The 22881-nt window shown below is 38.3% G+C and overlaps 1 protein-coding gene across 4 annotated transcripts in view; it reads right to left on the bottom strand.

Moving 5' to 3' along the window:
- The window catches only part of RBPJ (recombination signal binding protein for immunoglobulin kappa J region), a 121173-nt gene that overhangs the window by 50212 nt on the left and 48080 nt on the right, over positions 1 to 22881 (bottom strand). Inside the window, exon 2 of one of the 4 annotated variants that reach the window (XM_011965348.1) lies at positions 21513 to 21695. The exons of the other annotated variants lie outside the window; for them this stretch is intronic. Coding sequence (XP_011820738.1) covers positions 21513 to 21529 — 17 coding nt within the window. The 5' untranslated portion in view covers positions 21530 to 21695. The remainder of the gene's footprint in view (positions 1 to 21512; positions 21696 to 22881) is intronic. 4 annotated transcript variants of the gene reach the window in all.

Consider the following 22881-nt stretch of genomic DNA (forward strand, 5'->3'; position numbering starts at 1 on the left):
ACCAAAATAATCACTTCTCAGCAGAATGACAGCAGTCAGCTATCAACTACTCACGGATTGATTGTAATTTAATGAATTACAAATCAATAACTGATTATACTGTCTCTCATCTTGCAATAGGGACACTGGGAAAGGAGGTACACATTTTTATCTTTATTTGCACTCTTTTAAAAATAAGGTGCCTACTGACATGATCTGTGTCGAGAATCAAACCAGAAATAAGTTGGACCAACCATATTTAGACAATTATTATGTAAAACATTTTTGATAACAGGCATATGGTGTATTTAACAATGGGGGAAAAAATCAATCCTTATGCATCTAGAGGCCCTTTTAACTTCACCAAATAATGAGTTACTCATTGTAACAAAGAATCATTGCTACTATCCAGTTTATCTTTTTGCTAAGTATAGATTGTCAATATCTCATTTGCATGAGTAGGATTCTCAAATTTTCTGCATACTACGTAAAATCTAGTTTTAATTAAATGTAATAATCCTGGCACACATTTAAAGGAAAAAAGTTATGATTCTGGGCTTTAACAACAACAACAACAAAAAACAAAGCAAAAATGAGCCAGGATATAGTTGATTTGTAACATGCCCTTTCCTTCTTGCTTTATGTTCTGTATACTTTTCCCTCAGACTGATAGTGGCAACAAAGAAAACATTTGCTTACCGTCACCACCCAGTAAGGCTCATATAACACTATGGCTCAAGAAAATTTACATTCTTCACCATATATATGTCATAAGTAAAATTTAAAATTAGGAAATTCATTTTACTTTAATTTCAGTAGCTTTCCTCCTCTAAGAAAACAATGATTTTATATTCAAAGGAAGAACTTCTGGGGAAAATGCCAGTTGCTGTAGGTTAATCTGATTTCATACACCTGGAAGTATGAGACTTTTTTTTTTTAAGTTGCAATCTATCATTAAACATAATGCTTCCTACCTGTAAACAGTATTGAGGTTCCCACATATCCTCCAATCCATTCAAATTTTGAAGTAAGTAAAAATCCTGCATACACAATAATATATATATACTTCTGTTTTGTTCACGGAGGAGGTATTGTTTTCTCCCAAACCACATACATTTGCTTCTACATACTTCCTTAATAGATAGGTGAATATGACCACAAATGTATTGAGGACAAATGTGATAAAAGTTATCAAAACTACACCATCTTAACACCTTTTCTGGCTAACAGATGCTTCACCTAAGAAAACCAACTCAAATATCACAAAGAAAAGGAAAAAAGAAAAAGAAAAGGCTTTTTTGAATACAGAAAAATATAGTAATTACAGTGTTACAAAAAAAAAAGCAAAAATCTATCTAGAATGCTGTCTAGTAACAGTACTGGAACTTTGATTTGAAAAACATAGCTGGCTTAAAAAACAAGCTCACAGGGACACCCTACTTGCCCTTGGGTTGTGAAACTAGAAGTTACTTATTTTTCTCTATTTCATTAATCTCTGTAACACACAAAATGAGATAAAATAATGGGATTAAAATTAATTAAGACAAGAAACATGGTGAGGTATATGCTGGAGAGAAGTTTTAAAAAATCATCAGCAATCCAAACTCGTAATTAAACCAAACTTTACACCAATCTGCTGTAAACAGTATATAAATTTTAGGCAGCTCAAAAGTACTGGGATTTCTGAACCATGAAGCAGTATTTGATTGGAGAAAAAATAGGCCACCTGATCCATAACCCCAAGGCAAATATGAACCAGAAGAAGAAAACAAATAGGTGATATACATTACTACTAAATTCTGCGATAACAAATAGTATGAAAAGTTAAATGATACTAAGAAACTGTTTAGTTTTACACACAAAAAAAATACATAACAGGCTCATTAGTAAGACTACTATTGCTCCTTGTGTCCAGATCTGTTCATTCACCAAATAGTATTGAGCACCTTGAGTAGGGGGGCAATTATAGGTGTCCATCTATATAATTTATAAAAACAAAACATTCAGAAACTACTTAAACATTGTACCTACTGAATATGATTGAAGAGGTTAATATTTGAAAATACATTTTTAAATAAATATGTAATTTTACTTTTAAAAGTTTACTCATTCTCCACCCACAGGTGCAGAAAGTAGCTTAAGTCACACAAGAATAAGACACTATGTCAGCCTTTGTCCTACTTCAATTTCTAGTTTTGAAACTGCTCTTATCTTAAAAACCACATTTAATGGCAATGCTGCTCAAAACCTGGCTAGCTATAACCAGTTGTCCTCGGCCACAGTAACAAAGGTGATCAAAGCAAGATGTGTTCTCCTGGACAATCTCATCTACTAAACATTTTTATGAAGAAACATCCTACGGATGTTTCTCTCTTAGGCACTGTGGCTCACACCCATAATCTCAGCACTTTGGGAAGCCAAGTCAGGAGTATCACTTAAGTCAAGAGTTCAAGACCAGCCTTGGGCAATAAAGACCCCATCTCTACAAAAATATTCATGTTTCGAGGGAGGAATCTGGTAGCAAGTGATCATGGGGGTAGTTTCCCCCAAGTTGTTCTCACGATAGTGAGTGGGTTCTCATGAGATCTGATGATTTTATGTGTTTGACTGTTCCTCCTCCACACATGGTCTTCTTCCTGTCGCTTTGTGAAGAAGGTACCTATCTCTCCTTTGCCTTCTGCCATGCTTGTAAGTTTCCTGAGGCCTCCTCAGCCATGCAGAACTGAGGCAATTAAGCCTCTTTTCTTTACACATTATCCAGTCTCAAGCAGTTCTTTATAGCAGTGTGAAAACAAACTAATACAGTGTTGCCTGCCTGTGGTCCCAGCTACTTACGAGGCTGAGGTGGGAGGATTGCGTGAGCCCAGGAGTACCAGGCTGCAGTGAACTATGATCCCACCACTGTACTCCAGCCTGGGCAACAGAATGAGACCTGGTTGCAGAAAAAACAAAACAAAACAAAACAAAAAAACCCCACATCCTATGGGGTAGATTTCAAAGACAGGCCATGCAGCTGGCCACTTCAGGTGAAGAAATGTACTTTCTTCTCATTAAGTTTGCTGTATAGAAACATCTGAAAAGCACCATTTTCTTATTTTATTTTATTTATTTATTTTATTGAGATGGAGAGTCTTGCTCTGTTGCCCAGGCTGGAGTGCAATGACACGATCTTGGCTCACTGCAATGTCCGCCTCCTGGGTTCAAGCAATTCTCCCACCTGAGACTCCTGAGTACCTGGGATTACAGGCACCCACCATTATGCCCAGCTAATTTTTGTATCTTTGTAGAGATAAGGTTTCACCATGTTGGCCAGGCTGGTCTTCAACTCCTGACCTCAAGTGATCCACCTGCCTCGGCCTCCCAAAGTGCTGGGATTACAGGCCTGAGCCAGCGCACTCAGGCTCTTTTACTTAATTTTTAAAAGTCCTTTAATTCTACCTTTTTCAATTAAAAAAAAAACAAACACCAGTGAACTTCTCTTTATAACATTCTGCCAGCAGTTTACGTAAAGAAACAGGAAGAATGAAAAGACCTAAATGAGGGTAATTGACAGTGTCAACTGCAGCCACCCTCAGCATCTGGATTTTTAGGTTCCTCCAATATTGTTTCCAGGTTTGGTTCATGTCTTTCAAAATATCCATACCTGGAGACGGATTCCCCTGGGTTAAATCTCTAGCAGCCATAAGCCCCACTATCCAGACACCACAACTAAGCTGTGCGAATACGGGTCTCCATTAATATCTTATATGAAGGCCTTAAATGAAAAAGTATGGCCTCAAAAAGAAATTTTTTAAATCTATGGCCTCAAAAAAAGAGGGGCAATCAGACTCTGGGCAAACTACTCCACATTTCATATATCAAGACTGAATGAGGCAAACTGACATCAAATGCCTCCTGATACGGTACATTAAGAGAAGACACCGTCACTTCTCTGATACTCTATTACTGCCAAAACCACAGAACCAGAATCTAAATGTAAGGAACAAAGCCAAATTGAGGAACAAATCCCAATTGTGGAACAGCTGACAAAATGAAACAAAAAACTGAGGCCCAGATTAAAGGAGACTAAGGACACACAGCAACTGAAAGGGACCTACAGTCCAGAATTTACTTTTGCTATAAAAGACATTACACTGGCCGGGCGCGGTGGCTCACGCCTGTAATCCCAGCACTTTGGGAGGCCGAGACGGGTGGATCACGAGGTTAGGAGATCGAGACCATCCTGGCTAACATGGTGAAACCCCGTCTCTACTAAAAATACAAAAAATTAGCCAGGCAAGGTGGCGGGCGCCTGTAGTCCCAGCTACATGGGAGGCTGAGGCAGGAGAATGGCGGGAACCCAGGAGGCGGAGCTTGCAGTGAGTGGAGATCACACCACTGCACTCCAGCCTGGGCAACAGAGCGAGACTCCGTCTCAAAAAAAAAAAGACATTACACTGACAACTGGCAAAATCTGCACAAAATCTGTAAATTACATAATAGGATTTTAGCAATTTTAATTTCCAGATTTTGATAATTGTACAGTGGTTATGGAAGAGAACATCCTTACTTTTAGAACCACACACTGTGGTATTTAAGAAGAATGGGGTATAACGTCTACTTACCTTCAAACGGTTTAAGCGGGGAAAACAGTTTGCATGCGTGTGGGTATGTGTATGCATATGTGTATGTACAGATATACACAAGGACAAGGTAAATGTGGTAAAATGTTAACACTGAGGTATCTGGGGGAACTTCCTTCTAATATTTGTGCAACTTTTCTGCAAGCTGAAATATCAGAACAAAGAAGTGACACCTACAGAAGCACTCATCTCTTAATCAAGATGCTGGCCTATCTCTGCTTGCTACAGAACCTAGTGGTGACAAGCCTATCCAAAAAACATTCATCAGAGGTGACATGTAAGAGATTCTGGCCAGCTTCCTGGCCTAATTTTTATGTTATTAAGACAATTTACTGAAGAATTTCTTGCTACAGATTTAAAGTTTGATAATACCCAGTGTCAGTGTGCAAGTGGAGACGAACTTGCACACACTGTCAAGAGTTTAAATTTGTGCACCCTTTTAACATTTTGCCAATGTGTATTATAATTCAAGATGTGCATTCCTTTGACCTAACCATGTCAATTCTGGAAATTTATTATACAGGTAGATAATCTGTTACTGTGCCAAAACATGGATACAAAGATGTCCAATAAAGCAACATTTGTAGTAACAAAAACATTTTAAATCCATGTGTACAATGAGGAATAAATTGCTAGTTAACACAGTACCTCCCAGTTATGCCTATATACTCACACAAAAAGTCACCCAGTTAGTAACATCAATATTGAAAGAGAAAAGAGATCTACATTTCTCATCTCCCCTTCCCCAGTGTATACATAAAACACACACACCCTACACGTGATTACTAGTGATACTGGGCAGTGGCAAAAATTGCATTTTGCTTTAAAATGCATTATATAATTTGACAAAGAAGTTTTGTTTTGTCTTACCAATTAAGTTTGGCTTAAACTACAAGATACAAGATAAAATTGCATTCTCTACACATCAACTGATAGCCACTCAAGCACCAACTCTAGAATATAAGCGGCTTAAAATAAAAACAGAGAAAGGCAAATAAGTAAAGAATTTACAGAAAAAAAAAATGTCTCAGCAAGCAAATTTCACTAGGGAAACCATTTTAGAAAATACATGCCTGACTCAAACAAAGAATCACATCAAACCTAAGGGTTTGCCACAAAGAGAAATACAACGAAACTTTAAAGAGGTTCCAAGTGTTTATTCAGTTGTTACTAATAACTCCTTCAGATGCCTCACTTCATCTTATGAACCGCCTTTAAAATGGCACACATGCCTCTATGAATTTCAGTCACAGTTCCCTGATAATTTTGTCTGCCTTCTAGTTTGGCCACTGGAAAAAGTAAGATAAATCTTTGACAGAGGGAAAGCAGTGTTCAAGACCTGAAAAGTGTCACTTGATGAGAGCACACACACAGTTTCTCATACAGGCTAAGTGCATGGACTCAGGAACTAGGTTGCTTAAACTGAAATCCTGGCTTTATTGCAAACTAGTGGCATGACCTAGAGCAAGAAATTTACTCCAACTCTGTGTGCCTCAGTTACTTCAATGGAAAACACAGATAAATGTACTTCTAATCAAAAAGGTTCATATATGTAAAGCACTGTAATAGTGTCCAGTACTAAGTAAGTCCACTACTACTCTTTCAAGGCTGGATTACTGAATGGTATCTAATCTAATGAATACTGTGAAACTGAAATGGTCCCTTCAAAACAAGTATATATTTATATTGCCTTAAAAATACATATAATCAAATATCGATACAGGATTTTATAAAGAACTCCTACAGCTCAACAACAAAGAAACTTGGTTTATAAATGAGCAAAGGAATAAACATTTCTCTAAGGAAGATACACAAGTAGCCAATAAGCACATGAAAAGATACTCAACCTCCCTAATTAGGGAAATGCAAATCAAAACCGTGAGATACCACTTCATACCCATTAGGATGGCTCTGATTTAAAACAAAAAACAATAACAATAAAGTAACAAGGGTTGGCAAGGATATGGGGAAAACTGGAAACTTTCATGCATAGCTAGTGAGAATGCAAAATGGTACAGTCACTATGGAAAACAGTATGGTTCCTCAAAATAACAAACACAGAATTACCATATGATCTATCAGTTCCACTTCTGAGCATATACTCAGAAAAAAATGAAAGCTGGAATTAGAAGACAGTTGTACACTAATATTCACAGTACCATTATTCACAATAGCCAAAAGGTGGAAAACAACTCAAATGTACACTGACAATGAACGAATGGATAACAAAAATGTGGTACATACATACATATGATGGGATATGATTCAGCCTGAAAAGGAAAGAAATTCTGATATATGTTACAACACAACATGAATAAACCTTGAAGACATGCTAAGCGAAATAAGCCAAACACAAAAGGACAAATTATTATATGATTCCACTTATATGAGGTACCTAGTAGTCAAATTCATGGAGACAGAAAAATTGGTGGCTACCAGGGACCTGGGGGAGAAGGGAGAATGGAGAGTTATTGTTAAATGAGTCCAGAGTTTCAATTTGGGAGGATGAAAAGTTCTGGAGATGGATGCTGGTGATGGTTAAGTGCATTCACAATAACATCAATGTACTTAATGCCACTGGACTGCAGACTTAAAATTGGCTAAAATGGTTAATTTTACATTATGTATATTTTACCACAAAAAATATATTTAGTTTGTCCTTAAACTATGGCTTAGAGAGGGATAACTAAGCTCAGCTGTGAGGGGTCCTATGTTAGTGCCAGGTCAGGTGGCTCCAGCTGCCCAGTAACAGAAAAAACAGACACGTAGGTGTCAAAACTAGCAATAAAAAGGAAATAAAAAGGAACCTGAGGAGTATATGTATGAATATAAATTGTTCCTATTACCATCAAGGTAAGGATACAAAAGGAGAGAGAAACATAGTGAAGTCTGTTCTAGAATCCACACCTCCCTAGGAAGGGCAGCCAGACAGCACGCAGCATCCCTTTCCCCTGACTTGCTACATGATGGGCTTCATGCGCGCTTTGTGTGCATCCCAACAAAGACTGCTGGGGACTGAACGTCTTCCATGGAAAATCCACAATGTGATTATGGAAAACTGGCTTGTACATACAAGATGTCACACAGTTTTCTTCCTTGCACTTTCTCTCTTATTTCTCTCTTATTTCTCACCCTCACTTCAAATTGTTAAAGTAGTGAAATTCTTTTGCCTATTTCACCTAAAACTGAGATGAAGAGGAATGAAGGAGAATGGTAATAATTAATTGTTCTCCTAGATCCTGGTTCCTTTTCCCTTTCACTATTCAACACCCATTAGGTGTTAGGTACCGCACTAGATACTCGGAACAGATAACAGCAAAAAAGAAACACGGTCCCTATCCATATGAAGTACATTACAATAGCAGCTACTGGAGGGCAGGCACTATGTTACATACTTTGTATGCATATCTCACATCATACCCACAGTATTCTTTTTTTTTTTTTTTTAAGACAGGGCAGGAGTGCAGTGACGTAATCTTGGCTCACTGCAACCTCCACAGGCTGAAGTGATCCTACTCCCCAGTAGCTGGGACCACAGGTGTGAGCCACCATACCCAGTTAATTTTTGTATTTTTTTGTAGAAATAGGGTTTCACCACGTTGCCCAGGCTGGTCTCGAACTCCTGAGCTCCAGTGATCCCCCTGCCTCAGCCTCCCAAAGTGCTGGGATTACATGCATGAGCCACCGCGCCCAGCCCCCACATCAATCTTACCAGGTAGGTATTATTATCCTCATCATACAGATGAGGAAACCAGCTTAGAAACTACCTTGCACAAGTTCATATACTGGTAAATTCTGTTCAAAAGTGTTAACTAGATTATAACGTTCATGATTTTCCACGTACTCTGCATTAGGACAGAATTTAATTGCATTTCAATTATGGACACTACAATGTGGAAGGGTGACAGGGGCTGGGTGTATTGGCTCACGCCTGTAATCCCAGCACTTTGGGAGGCTGAGGCAGGGAGACAGGTGGATCACGAGGAGACAGGTGGATCACAAGGTCAAGAGATTGACACCATCCTGGCCAACATGGTGAAACCCTGTCTCTACTAAAAATACAAAAATTAACTGGGCATGGTGGTGCATGCCTGTAGTCCCAGCTACTCGAGAGGCTGAGGCAGGAGAACTGCTTGAACCCTGGGGGACGGAGGTTGCAGTGAGCGGAGATCATGCCATTGCACTCCAGCCTGGGTGACACAGTGAGACTCCATCTAGGAAAAAAAAAAAAAAAGGGTGACAGAATATGAATTTTTATGACAGAAATGTAAAGTGCATTAACTGACCTAAAACCTTCTATGATATAGCACTGATTTGGTGTGAGTGAGGGGGGCAACAAAAAATCTGAAAGGAAACTCATTACCTTCCCAATCCTTCAGTTACTGACTAAATTTTACAAGGGTACAGAGTAAACTTTTCCTTGATTACTAGAAGTAAGAAAATGTTTTCTAAAGCTGTAAACATGGCAGAGCGCAGTGGCTCACGCCCGTAATCCTAACACTCTGGAAGGCTGAGGCGAGTGGATCACCTGAGGTCAGGAGTTCGATACCAGCCTGGCCAACATGATGAAACTCCATCTCTACTAAAAATACAAAAAATTAGCTGGATGTAGTGGCGGCCACCTGTAATCCCAGCTACTCAGGATGCTGAGGCAAGAGAAACGCTTGAACCCAGGAGGCAGAGGCTGTAGTGAGCCGAGATCGTGCCACTGCACTCCAGCCTGGGTGACAGAGCAAGATTCCGTCTCAAAAAAAAAAAAAAAAGTAAAATAAAGCTGTAAACACAACATTCAGGAAATCTAAAGACATCTGTTATGGGTGTCACACTTTGACTACATATATACACACAAAGACACTTGTGTGTGCACATATATGTCATAAATCTGATTCTGAAACAATTTATCTTGCATTTTTCCTGCACGAGAGCACTATGTTACAATTGCAGTAGGGACTGTGACAGTCTTCTGAATGTATGGCTTACACTATCAATCAGAATTCTGCAAGGAACGTTTTTTTTTCTAAATTGAAAAAGAACATGAATCTACATATAGTTCCATTTAACGAAGAGGTTTTGTGTTCTTTTTTCTGTTGGTAGAAATTACACAGACATAGTACGAGCCCAGCCTCCATCAAACCATGTTTGGCCAATTTTTTAGCAGCCAAGCCTTTGACACACAGTTTGGTATTTTCACGTACTTGAATTCAGCAGTGCATCTTTCCTTTTCAGTAACACAGACCAGAGCTTTTATGGAGCCCTTCGAAATAAGGTCTAATGAACAAAGACAAGACCATGAGTCAGGTTTATAATGGGTTAAGCTATTTCAAAGAAGCCTGCCCCTAAGGAAAAAATTAAATATGGCAATTGCCACTCTTAAACACATATAAAATAGGACATTGTAGATATTCTACATACGAGTTTAAAAATAACACAATAAACTAAAATAAAATGATGGGAATCAAAATTCCTATGTTCAGAATAGGGGAGAAGAGATTTCCAAAACATTTTATGTAACACCACTACATGAAAAAGGAAATGCCTTTCTTGCTTGAGTATTAATACGAAACAATACATTTCTTCTTTTGAATTGTAACTTATATTTCTTCTTTTCAATTGTAACTTACATTATAATGATCAAACCTACATTTGTGGTAAAAATGAAAACCACTCTGAAGAAGCAGTCTTAACCACAATTCAAAGCTTAAAGAATGGCTTTCTGCCAAAGTGTATCTGAGCCATTAAGCTGTCATGTTGCCTTCCTGCATTGCTAGGACCAAAAGAGCAGGCCCACCAGCTAGTATCTGCTCACTCAAGCCTCATGGGAGGCCATGAGGCTCTGAAAGGGAAATAAACAGCACAGAAGCACAGGGCTCGATGGTGCAAGATCTAACTGCAAGCTGCTTTGCCTTGGGAAATACTACAGGCTGATTAATGCTTCTACAAACATCTGACGATGTTTGCCTCTATTCAGCACAGGCAAAGGAAAGGTTTGGAATTGAGACTGGACAGATCACCAAGCACTGAATAATGCATGCATCATCAGTAACCTATGGCAACACTAGTATAGGAGGGAAGGCCTTGAGAGAGTGAGTTGGGATGGCAATGCAGAAGACAAGAACAAGGCCCCTAGAAAGTGGACATGACTTTCAGAGTTTTGAGTCATTCATGTTATGTATTTACTTGGTACTTTGCTATGTATGAACTTAAATTGTACAAGCTGCAAAGGTGTTGTGTTACAGAGTTAATTTACTAGTTTACTGTCTAGTCAATGTCCCTACGTCAAATCGCTTAATTAAGAAACAGGAGATTAGTTTTACTTTAAAGAGGAGCTCCCCTGTAGCTATTTAATTCTTAACATTCCTTCTCTCTCCAACTTCTGTACAGGCATGTTTCCTAAAGTCATGCAGAATCTCTACTGTCTACAGCCCTAGTACTACTGACCTCCTCCCTCATCTTGCCTTCCACCACAGGCAGTTCACTGACAAATTCCATCAACTGGATTTCCAAATTATCTTCTCTATCCCCATTCTCTAAATCCGTAAGATTAGATGAAGCTCTCATTGCCACTTATACCTGTAGCTTCCTCAACTGGCTTCATATAGCAAAGTAAACGAGACAGCAATAGACAGAATACATCTCCTTATGTGTATTCTCATTTAAGTCTCATTAACAATCCTGAGAGGTCAGCATTATTTCTTTTTTTTTTTTTGAGACGGAGTCTGCTCTGTCGCCTGAGCTGGAGTGCAGTGGCCGGATCTCAGCTCACTGCAAGCTCCGCCTCCCGGGTTCATGACATTCTCCTGCCTCAGCCTCCCGAGTAGCTGGGACTACAGGCGCCCGCCACCTCACCCGGCTAGTTTTTTTGTATTTTTTAGTACAGACGGAGTTTCACCGTGTTCGCCAGGATGGTCTCCATCTCCTGACCTCATGATCCGCCCGTCTCGGCCTCCCAAAGTGCTGGGATTACAGGCGTGAGCCACCGCGCCTGGCCTATTTCTAATTGAAAAAGGAAAAACGAAGGTGGGAAAGCCACAAGGTGAGGCTTTCCCTCATTTCTGACTCCACAATGATCAACGAAGTTTAGATAATGAGCCCCACATACAAAACAAATAAGGAAACCATATTCTGTTCCATAAACTACTTGTATTCTTTGCCTTTCCAAAATAATGACTTATCCCAATTCACTGATAACATTCATTCTCTTTTCCCAGTAAACAAGCCATCTATCATTATTTAATGTTTCAAAGAAATCACTTCTTAATCTGTAACTGATTTCTCAGCAAACCAAAACTATTGAATCTCAAGGATGAAATACTGTAATATTCCAATTTGAGAATATGAAGCAATACCATAAAGTGAAATAAACCAGGGAAATCTGTGGTAACAGCTGTAGGGATCAGTCAAATTCAGACTCCTAAAGAATTATAACTAGGCCAGGCGCGGTGGGTCAAGCCTGTAATCCCAGCACTTTGGGAGGCCGAGACGGGTGGATCACGAGGTCAGGAGATCGAGACCATCCTGGCTAACACGGTGAAACCCCGTCTCTACTAAAAAAATACAAAAAAATTAGCCGGGCGAGGTGGCGGGCGCCTGTAGTCCCAGCTACTCGGGAGGCTGAGGCAGGAGAATGGCGGGAACCCGGGAGGCGGAGCTTGCAGTGAGCCGAGATCGCGCCACTGCACTCCAGCCTGGGCGACAGAGCGAGACTCCGTCTCAAAAAAAAAAAAAAAAAAGAATTATAACTAAGTAACCTAGCAATGAAGAAAATGTCATACCACTGTATTAGTGCTGAGAAAAATTTAAAAATGCCAACTAGTTTCCAAACGAACTGGAAATGCCCACTAAACATTTTAGGCTATCACTTTTAATGCTGGCCAGTATTTTTTCTTAATAGCACACACACCCATTAGAGAAATATGGCCAAAGTTAGAAGCTTGTATTATTCACATTCAAGATGACTCAAGTGTGTACAATATTGAGTTCTCAAATACAAATCTGTACGCAGTAAGTGCTCACTATATGAATAAACTATAACAGCAAGTCATCTGTTAAAACACATGCAACCAAAACAAAAAGATTATTATGGAATCTTATCTATTAAACTACATTATTAATTAGAAAAATTACAATTTATCAATGATTAAAGCACAGTTAAAAATGATTTTTAAAAAACTGATCTGTAATGTTTAAGTTAATTTCCACAATGGAGAAAAAAATTGTAAGTTGACATTCACTTTTCAATTTTTTTTTTTTGAGACGTAGTCTTTCTCTGTCACCCAGGCTGGAGTGCAGTGGCGCGATCTTAGCTCACTGCAAGCTCCACCTCCCAGGTTCACGCTATTCTCCTGCCTCAGCCTCCAGAGTACCTGGAACTACAGGCACCTGCCACCACTCCCGGCTAATTTGTATTTTTAGTAGAGACGGGGTTTTACCATGTTAGCCAGGATGGTCTCAATCTCCTGACCTCGTGATCCGCCAGCCTCAGCCTCCCAAAGTGCTGGGATTACAGGCGTGAGCCAGTGTGCCCGGCCCCTAACTTTTCAAAAAGTTTTACAATGGAGAGAAAAGGGAACTATTTTACCAAATTCAGGTAGCTAAAATTGATAGAACTATTTTTGACATGGAGAATGCCCTACAAAGATACAACACTATAGGTTACTGTTATTACTTGCTCCACAAGCGATGTTCTTTCATGAAGCATGTTGCCACTTCAAAAAAGTGATAATCCACATTTTTAACAGATTCTATAAACAAGTGGTATCAAGATCTAAATGGGAGTCTCTCAATAAACCTTACAAATTCCCTCATGTAGTTTTCTTGAGTCTAAAACTAATTGATTGGAAAATGTGATAAACCATGTTCAGGTCTCCAGCAGTTACACCCAGGCAATTCTTTACTGTAGTAACAATAATATACCACTGTGTTTAAGATAATAATGACAATATTATTAGTCATAATGTTATTAGTTAACAGATTGATTACCTATGCTTTTAAAATGTTAGCAGCTCAAGATATAAAGGAGAATTTCAGATTGAAAAGAAAACTTTAATTCTAAGTAAAAATTTGAACTTTGGAACAAAAATCCAGTTAAAGGGGAGTAATTCTAACTGTTAATTTTTCCTACTATCTATCAGTGTTTTGGTTTGGTTCTAGTATTTCTCCAAAATTAAAACCACTGGTCCAGTCATTACATTCGACAAGGTCTTTGTTCTGAAAAAGAATTACTACTCATCCTGGATCAGCTCTCTCCTTTTTGAACAATCTCCTAAGATCTAAGATTTATGCTATTTCACAGCATCCTCCTGACTGGATCCTTGCTGGTCAGATCACTTCTCACTTGACCTGCCCCGTTCGCTGACTCAAAGCAACGTTCACGTATTATTCTTTTACAGGCAGAATGTACAGCAAACTCTTTTGTTTGTTCAGGCTGCATGTAAATGAGGAATGGGAGAAGAGAGAGAAAGGGGCTAGAAGGTTGGAAGAGAGAGGGAGGAAAGCAAGAGCACACTGGAGTACAAAAGATCAGTGAAAAAAAAAGAGAGAAAGAAAAGACTGAGGGAGTGTCACAGCCACCAAGTTGAAGAGAAATAAAAGAGAGCAATGGAGTATCTAGTGGCCATAAAAGGGCAACTGTCCACCTCCTAACAAACCAAATCTGGTCAGTCCCAAATATGGAAATGTTTTAGTTGAAATACAGAGCTTTTCTTCTGTGGAATACGAGCACAGATCACAATCAAATAATCTCACACTTGGATATCCACCACTGTGAGAAAAATCTGGTGAATTATTACATAAACTCTTTCTACATTTTGCTTCCTCAAAATCCAGGTTTTTCTAACAAAAACAAACAAAAAATCCCAACACTTTTATAGTTATTCTAGAGCTTCCGTCTCTGTAAAATAGGAATGTTAATTGTTAGCAATCTGCAGAGCTGTTGTGAAGACTGGGTAAATCATTTGGTAAGGGAAATCTTGTAAGTGCAATATTGATTCAATGTTAGCATAACACACTCAGATTTTCTTGGCCTTCAGATGTACCAATCCCCAACTCACAAGAGTTCAGTGATGACAAATTTCTAGAAATTGAAATAATTTCAAAATAAGATTACCTTCTTATGTATCTAGTTATTCTCTCAGTTTGTAGTTAAGAAGTTGGTAAATAAGAGTATGACCTGTTCTGCCATGACAGGATAGATGCATGTCTTAAAAACCTAGTATTATCAAAAGTTCATTCATTTGACTAATATTTGCTGAATACCTGTTATGACTATTCACTGTCCCAGGGGATGGAGATACAGGAGTCAACAAAATAAGCAAAATCTGTTAATGAGGGTGGGGGAAAGAATAGATTTAGAAAGTAGACCAAGGATTGAAAATTGGCTCCCTACAGAGACAGTGACTGTTTATTTCAAATATGAATGCTTTGAGTGTGTTCTGCTTGCACCCAGTCACCCCCATTTTGTAAGCATATTTGTGTTACTTATCTCTGGCCTATCCCTGCCCCAGGGCTAGAATTTCCCACTCAAGTTAGTTTTTCCACTGAAACTTCAACAATAAAGGAGTTTATTTAAAGTTAAATTTCATGCACATTTCATTAATCTAGCTGCTTAGCTGCTGCCAACAACACTTCTACAGGCATTTTTAATCCCCTCATCACCCCTGGGTGCCATCTCTGGCTACTGATCTCAGTTTGGGGCCAACTAAACTAGAATGCAGTTTAGTTTCCTTCTAAAGTACACTCTAGGAGGAGAAATTTACCAAAGAAAAAGAATACAAGCTGCTAACATGCATGATGACAACCAAAGGAAAAAGACAAAGCTTTGAAAAAACAAATTCCACAGAGAGACAACATAAAACCTTGTGCTTCCAACAGGATAAGCAGCATGAGGTGGAAAGCGGTAAGACTGAAGTGACTAAACATAACTTAAGGGGGGAAAAAAAAGCAATCCTCTCATATATCGCCAAAAAGCCAAACCAATGCTATGGAAAAGACTAGGAAGAGTTGGATAATCTGGGAGAAGACAAGGGGTTAATGTGGAATAGGGAGAATCTGGTGAAACAAAGCAATAGAAAAAAATAAATTCAACTCTTCCATACTCTGAATCCATATGTTTTCATTTACTGCCTCCACCACTGAAAATGTATGCCTGCACACATCTGTACAAAGACAAGCAACCATCATCAGGGTAGTTAACACACTGATTGGGAGAGGTTATTTATCTTCTATAATTTCAAAACATGATTTCTGAAAAGCATATCATGCCCAATTCAGAGAACTGAACTATGTACTTTGACTCAATTTCCAAGAACTTGCAGAAAAAGATGAATTATGCGTATTATCTTTTGTCCTCCTCTTTTGGCAAATAATTCTTCCATTTTTCAACTCCCAAGTGTAGAAAACTAATGTACAATTCCACCACTATGAAACAATTTACCAGAAGTCTTCATCCTCTTACTGTTTTCTAAGAAGAAAGAAACTATATTTTAGACAATCTTAAAATATACATATGCTGATATCACCCTGCTTTGAAGCCTTATTTATTTTAAAATATTCACCAAAAACTCTGTGATCATCCTCAATAAATCTATAAAGCAAACATCTGCTGTTATGAGGACACTGCAGTAGGCACAGGAACTAATCCAAGAAAAATAAAATTTTAAATGTTATCGAAATCTTCACAAAAACAGAAAGTTTAACATTTGAACATTTAACTGCCTTCAATATCTGTAATGTATTTGATTTATGCTTAATTTTTTGCCACTTTAAATTTTATATTTGCCTTCTGAATTAAAGAAGCACCTATTATACAAACAAGTCCTAACATATAAAAAATGAAAAGTGAACTGAAAGGTTTTATTTTTAATTTTTATTTTTCTAAGACAACAGTCTTACTCTGTTGCCCAGGCTGGAGTGTAGTGCCATGATCTTGGCTCACTGCAACCTCTGTGTCCTGGATTCCAGTAATTCTCCTGCCTCAGCCTCCCAGGTAGCTGAGATTAACCTCATCTGGTTAATTTTTGGATTTCTAGTAGAGATGGGATTTTGCCACGTTGGCCAAGAGTCCTGAACTCTTGACCCCAGGTGATCCGCCCACCTCGGCCTCCCAAAGTGCTGGGATTACAGGTGTGAGCCACCACGCTCAGCCTGAACTGACAGGTTTTAGTATGCATCATCATTTTATTTGTATTTTCTTTTTATTTTACTTATTTATTCATTTTTTTGAAACAGAGTCTCACACTGTCACCCAGGCTGGAGTGCAATGGCGCCAACTCAGCTCACTGCAACCTCCACCTCCTGGGTTAGGAGATTCTCCTGCCTCAGCCTCCCAAGTAGCTGGGACTAGAGGCGCCCGCAGTCATGACTGACTAATTTTTGTATTTTTAGTAGAGATGGGGTTTCACCATCTTGGCCAGGCTAGTCTCAAACTCGAGACCTCGTGATCCACCTGCCTCAGCCTCTCAAAGTGTTGGGATTACAAGCGTGAGCCACGGCGCCCAGTCTATTTGTTTTTTTTTTTTTTTTTTTTTTTAACTGCATGAGTCTCTTCCATCAGTGCAAAGCAAGGGTAAATCCTTCCACAACCAGGATGTACTGCATATTTCTTATATATGAACCTTTAAATATTTACCAAGGCAGGCCGGGTGCAGTGGCTCAATTCTGTAATCCCAGCACTTTGGGAGGCCGAGGCAGGTGGATCACAAGTTCAGGAGATCGAGACCATCCTGGCTAACATGGTGAAACCCCGTCTCTACTAAAAATACAAAAAATTAGCCAGGCATGGTGGCATGTGCCTGTAGTCCCAGCTACTCGGCAGGCTGAGGCAGAAGAATCACTTGAACCCAGGAGGGAGAGGTTGCAGTGAGCCCAGATCACACCACTATACTCCAGCCTGGGCGACAGAGCAAGACTCCATCTCAAAAAAATAAATAAAAATCAATAAATATATATATATTTACCAGGGCAAACACACACACACATCACAAAACGATACAGCAACAAAAAAACAAAACCAAAGTTTTACAGCAAACTAACTGTTCTCTACCATCAGAGATTTAAAAAGAAAAAAAAAAAAAAAAAAAGACTGATCTGGTAATATTTGTCTTAGATATCTGAGGCTTTTGTGGCTGAGGTCAGCTTGGCGATAGGAATTTATCAGACTGAGTTTCACAGTTTTCCAGTTGATGATCAGTAGAAATTAGGTCTCTGCAATCCCATACATATACATGCCACTGACACAAAGTTTTAGAAAGGTATATATTGTGTGATACATTCATAACATTTTCTATTTTGTTCTTTTCTGTTTCATTTGGGGGGTAGGGGATTCATGGGAGGCAGCAGCTTACTAAATTGATTCCAGAGTGTGCTACCACTGGCAGTTTGAAAACCACTAATCTATGAGTTGATAACCACCACAATGCATGCCAAGGGGCAAGATACTACATCACTCTACTTAATAAAACAGCCTTGGTTAATGTCACTCAAAAGCCACTGCTGCTGGGTTCTCCTACTCTCTTTCTATTCCTTATTCTCTAATAACCTTTACTTCAAAAAATAAAAATAAAAGATGGTAGGAGGACCCTTGAAAGTAACGTAGAGGACTGGCATACCATTAGAAAGCACACTGAAACTTATGCTGATCACTTCTTCTCAGAAGGCACAAAATAATATAAAACTAATACCACTTTTAAGGGACATCTATGACTAAGGGAAACATACACTTAGTGGAACTAAACAATATCCACATAAATGTGTATATATTTTATTTCAATCTTTTGATACAACTAAAACAGAAGTTTTAAGAAATACATTCTTTTCTATATTCAATGCACTGATATTTTATTTTCTATTCTAATACATGTTCTAATGCTGGTCATAACCCACTGAATTTTTCTTTACCCACTCATGAATGTGCTGAAGCCTGCAATTTGAAAAACACAGCTTTAGAAAACACAGAAATCAACCCAGCAGGATAAGATGATCATGGATAAAGTAGCAGATTCCAGTGGCCACCTTCTTTCACTGATGAGAAAAAGCCCAAAGAATTGAAAACATCAGTCAAATAGTGATGGCTTATTTTACTCTAGGAATAGCACAGAAGAGTACAAGACTCAGTCAGGATAAGAAAAATGTAATAGTGCACCCTCCACAAAAAAAAAATTCTCATCTATTCTACCTTGGAACTTGATTAGATCACTGTCATTATGGACTACAGTTTAATATAAAGCAGTTTCATTTTACTTTAACAAGTAAATTCCATTAAGAATATAACTGCTAACACACCAAAAGGATTTTAACATTAAGGTAGACAAACTGACAAAAATCATGGACTATACCAGTGTACTTCATTTAATAATCAACACTTAATCTGACACTGGCTTCCTACATGCCCAAACCTGCACTGTGTGTATATGTACAATTATCTATATATAATTCATACTATACAATTACATAACAATATGCTTTTTTAAAAATATAGAAATGTATGGGTTTTTTCAAGTCACTCTTAGAACCTGTCACAATAACAAGGGAAGGGTTAGGTTTGAAATGCAGGTGAGGTGATCCCAGGGTCTAAGTAAGCTTTTAACTACAAAGCTATAAAGACTTCCAGGCTGGGCACGGTGGCTCACACCTATAATCCCAGCACTTTGGGAGGCCAAGATGGGCAGATCATGAGGTCAGGAGTTCGAGACCAGCCTGGTCAACATACTGAAACCCTGTCTCTACTAAAAATACAAAAAATTAGCTGGGCATGGTGGCTCGCGCCTGTATTCCCAGCTACTGGGGAGGCTGAGGCAGGAGAATTGCTTGAACCGGGAGATGGAGGTTGCAGTGAGACGAGATCACACCACTGCACTCCCGCCTGGGCAACAGAGCAAGACTCCATTTCAGAAAGGGAAAAAAAAAAGGTCTTCCAAAGAGAATAGGACTTCCCAACTCTAGCTGTGTATCATAAACCTCTGTGGAGTTAAAACAAAACAAATGGATTCTCAAGTGCTACCCCAAAAAGAAATGTTAAAGTTGAGATAGCAAGTATTATCAAGAAACAATTTTGTAAACAACACATTGAACACTATCCTGAAACCATTATATCCAAGAATGTCTTTTTGGAGGGTGGATACTATTCTGTCCCAACAGACATAAAATTCCTGATTGAACTGATTGATTGCCTTGGCTAGTAAGCAGATTATTCTATCTTGGAACTTGATTAGATCACTGTCATTATGGACTAGAGTTTAATATAAAGCAGTTTCATCTTACTTTAACAAGTAAATTCCATTAAGAATATAACTGCTAACATACCAATAGGATTTTAACATTAAGGTAGACTAACTGACAAAAATCATGGACTATACCAGTATTTATAGTCCACTTCTATTTCTATTTCTATTACACTTATCTATCCATGATTGATTTAAACTTGTCTTCCCAATATTGTTTCTTCTATTACCTAAAAGAGAGTTCTGAATCTGATGTAATATTAATGAATTCAGCATTCTCCATTCACTTCTATCACTCTTTAAAAAGAGCATTTAATACCAAACACAAAGAGTACAAAAATCAGGTTTCCAAGATTTCATATAATTAAGAAACTTATTACGTCACTCAAAATTTTACAAAAATAAAAACTTTAAAGGTTTTTGATAGTTAAATGGGTATTATAAAGACTAGAATTACTATACTAGTAACCACAAGTAACAGCAAAACTATATACCACAAACAAATGAATAACTGCATACATACATTGTTAAATAAACAATAATCACAATATTAATTTTTAAAATTACTCATTTTTGGCAAGGCGTGGTGGCTCACACCTGTAATCCCAGCACTTTGGGAGGCTGAGGCGGGCAGATCACCTGAGGTCAGAAGATCAAGACCAGCCTGACAAATATGGTGAAACCCCATCTCTACTAAAAATACAAAAATGAGCCGGGCATGGTGGCGGGCGCCTATAGTCCCAGCTACTCGGTAGACTGAGACAGGAGAATTGCTTGAACCCAGAAGGCAGAGGTTGCAATGAGCTGAGATCGTGCCACTGCACTCTAGCCTGGACAACAGAGCAAGACTCTGTCTCAACAAAAAAATAAATAAATAATAGGCTGGGTGTGGTGGCTCACGCCTGTAATCCCAGCACTTTCGGAAGCCGAAGCAGGTGGATCACGAGGTCAGGAATTCGAGACCAGCCTGGCCAATATAGTGAAACCCCGTCTCTACTAAAAATACAAAAATTAGCCAGGTATGGTGGTGCGTTCCTGTAGTTCCAGCTACTCAGGAAGCTGAGGCAGAAGAATTGGTTGAACCCGGGAGGCGGAGGTTGCGGTGATCTGAAATTGCACCACTGCACTCCAGCTTAGACAACAGAACAAGACTCCATCTCAAAAACAAATAAATAAAAATTATAAATAAATAAATAACTCATTTTCCTTTAAGTGAAAATTCTTTGTAAAAGAAAAAAACTGTACTAAATGGCCCAAATAAAAATTGTTTTGTTTGGTCAAATTAGTACCCAAACTGAAGACTTCATCCAACTATTTCCTATTCAGGCTACCATAAAATGACAGTTCTGTAGAGAACTAGTCTATGATGTAAAAGATAATTACAGAGTAATACATGAATAATCCCTAAACTATTTGTTGAATGAAATTACAGCCCATTACTATAAAAACTTAGGGAAAATATTTACCACAGTATCTTCTATAACCATATATCATAAAGGAAAAAGAAAATCCATGGGTTTTTGTCACAAAAAATACTACCATAAATCCATAACCACATCTATAATCAAAAGTTATATATCTTAAATATGCAGTAACTAAATACAGAATATCTTAAATATGCAATAACTAAATACAGAATCATGAGTGTTCATTCTATCCATGACCTTGGGGTCACTGGGAGATTTCTAAAGCATACCTTTTAATCCACGCCATGGTACTTCAAGAACATGTTAAGGTAAGTCACAGCTCGGAACACTTCGATGCACCTCAAAACACCTCAGCCAGTGTATCTGTATCATTCTCCTTTCCTTTTGAGATCATAATGGTTCCGAAGAACTATAATGCTTCCATTTGAATGATAGTCTCATAATTTCAATGACTTAAAAACAAAAACAAAAAACAAGGCCTTAAGTGTTGGTATGTTAAACCACTAAGTGCACTGTGTTAACTGCTGCCATGACTAAGAAAAACAAAAAAGCTGCTGCTACCACTGTGTAACACTGTCATTTTTAATGTGAACCCTCATATGAATGAGGGGTGGAGTGACAGTCCTTGCTTTATCGAGATCTTTCTAGTAAAACCCCACAAATCTCTTTGCCTCAACTGTTTCTTCAATTTTCTTCTTAAGGAATAAAAATTACTTAAAACACTGGTCTGAAGACTTGCTACATGCTAGGTCCACTTCTCAACGACCACTATTCTATTCTGTCAATGAGGGCCAGAAATCACCTATACAACCTGTCTAAAAGGAAACTGATTAATAGACCAGGTAGGGGATTCTTCAAACAATGCTCCTCCTGATGCTGATATTAATGAATCAGGTTAATTCTATGGATGTCATTAAACTGAAAACAGCTCCAGTTTCTAAAGCTTACTTCTATAATAGCATTCATAAAAATGAACAGACAGACAGCTAACCATCAAGTTTTACTCCCATTCTGTGACTGACTTGGCAGGTATCTGTTCCTTTCCTCCTCACCCCATCCCACCTTTCTTACATAAAAACATAAAAAATATTTCATTTTTAGAAATGGTATAGTAAGAAGTATATGTATCACATTTTAAATCTACTAAGAATTCACACTGCTTTTACCACAAGTGTGGCATCATGTAGCTACAAGAAAGAACACTCAAGCCACACAAAGTAAAACTAACTGATAACTGATCAATAAATACATTCATTTACTGTCATAAAGCAATTTAAATTACTTTAGGATGACTGATAAGGCAAATTTTTAATACAGACAAGCCATAAAGAGCTTCCTAGGAGAGAAGTAGATGAGAAAGGTTCTGTTATACTCTAGGAATGTGGAACAGCTTGTGTAAAGAATGGAAGATGAAAGTTTCCCAGCTAGGGCTAAAAAGTATGCGCTAAGGAGAAAATGAAACTATTTCCTGGTTGAAAGAGCAGATGTAACTGATGAAAATCTTTCAATCCACTGTCAGAAAAAATTGCATATTTTTAAGATTTAGATTTACTGTAGATTGTGGGGAAAGCAGACTACAAAATGTAGGTCACTCTTCAGAAAGCTGATAATGGTGACAGAATTACATATAGGAAAGAA

Source organism: Mandrillus leucophaeus, unplaced genomic scaffold (assembly GCF_000951045.1).
Source record: "Mandrillus leucophaeus isolate KB7577 unplaced genomic scaffold, Mleu.le_1.0 Scaffold720, whole genome shotgun sequence".
NCBI lineage: Eukaryota > Metazoa > Chordata > Mammalia > Primates > Cercopithecidae > Mandrillus > Mandrillus leucophaeus.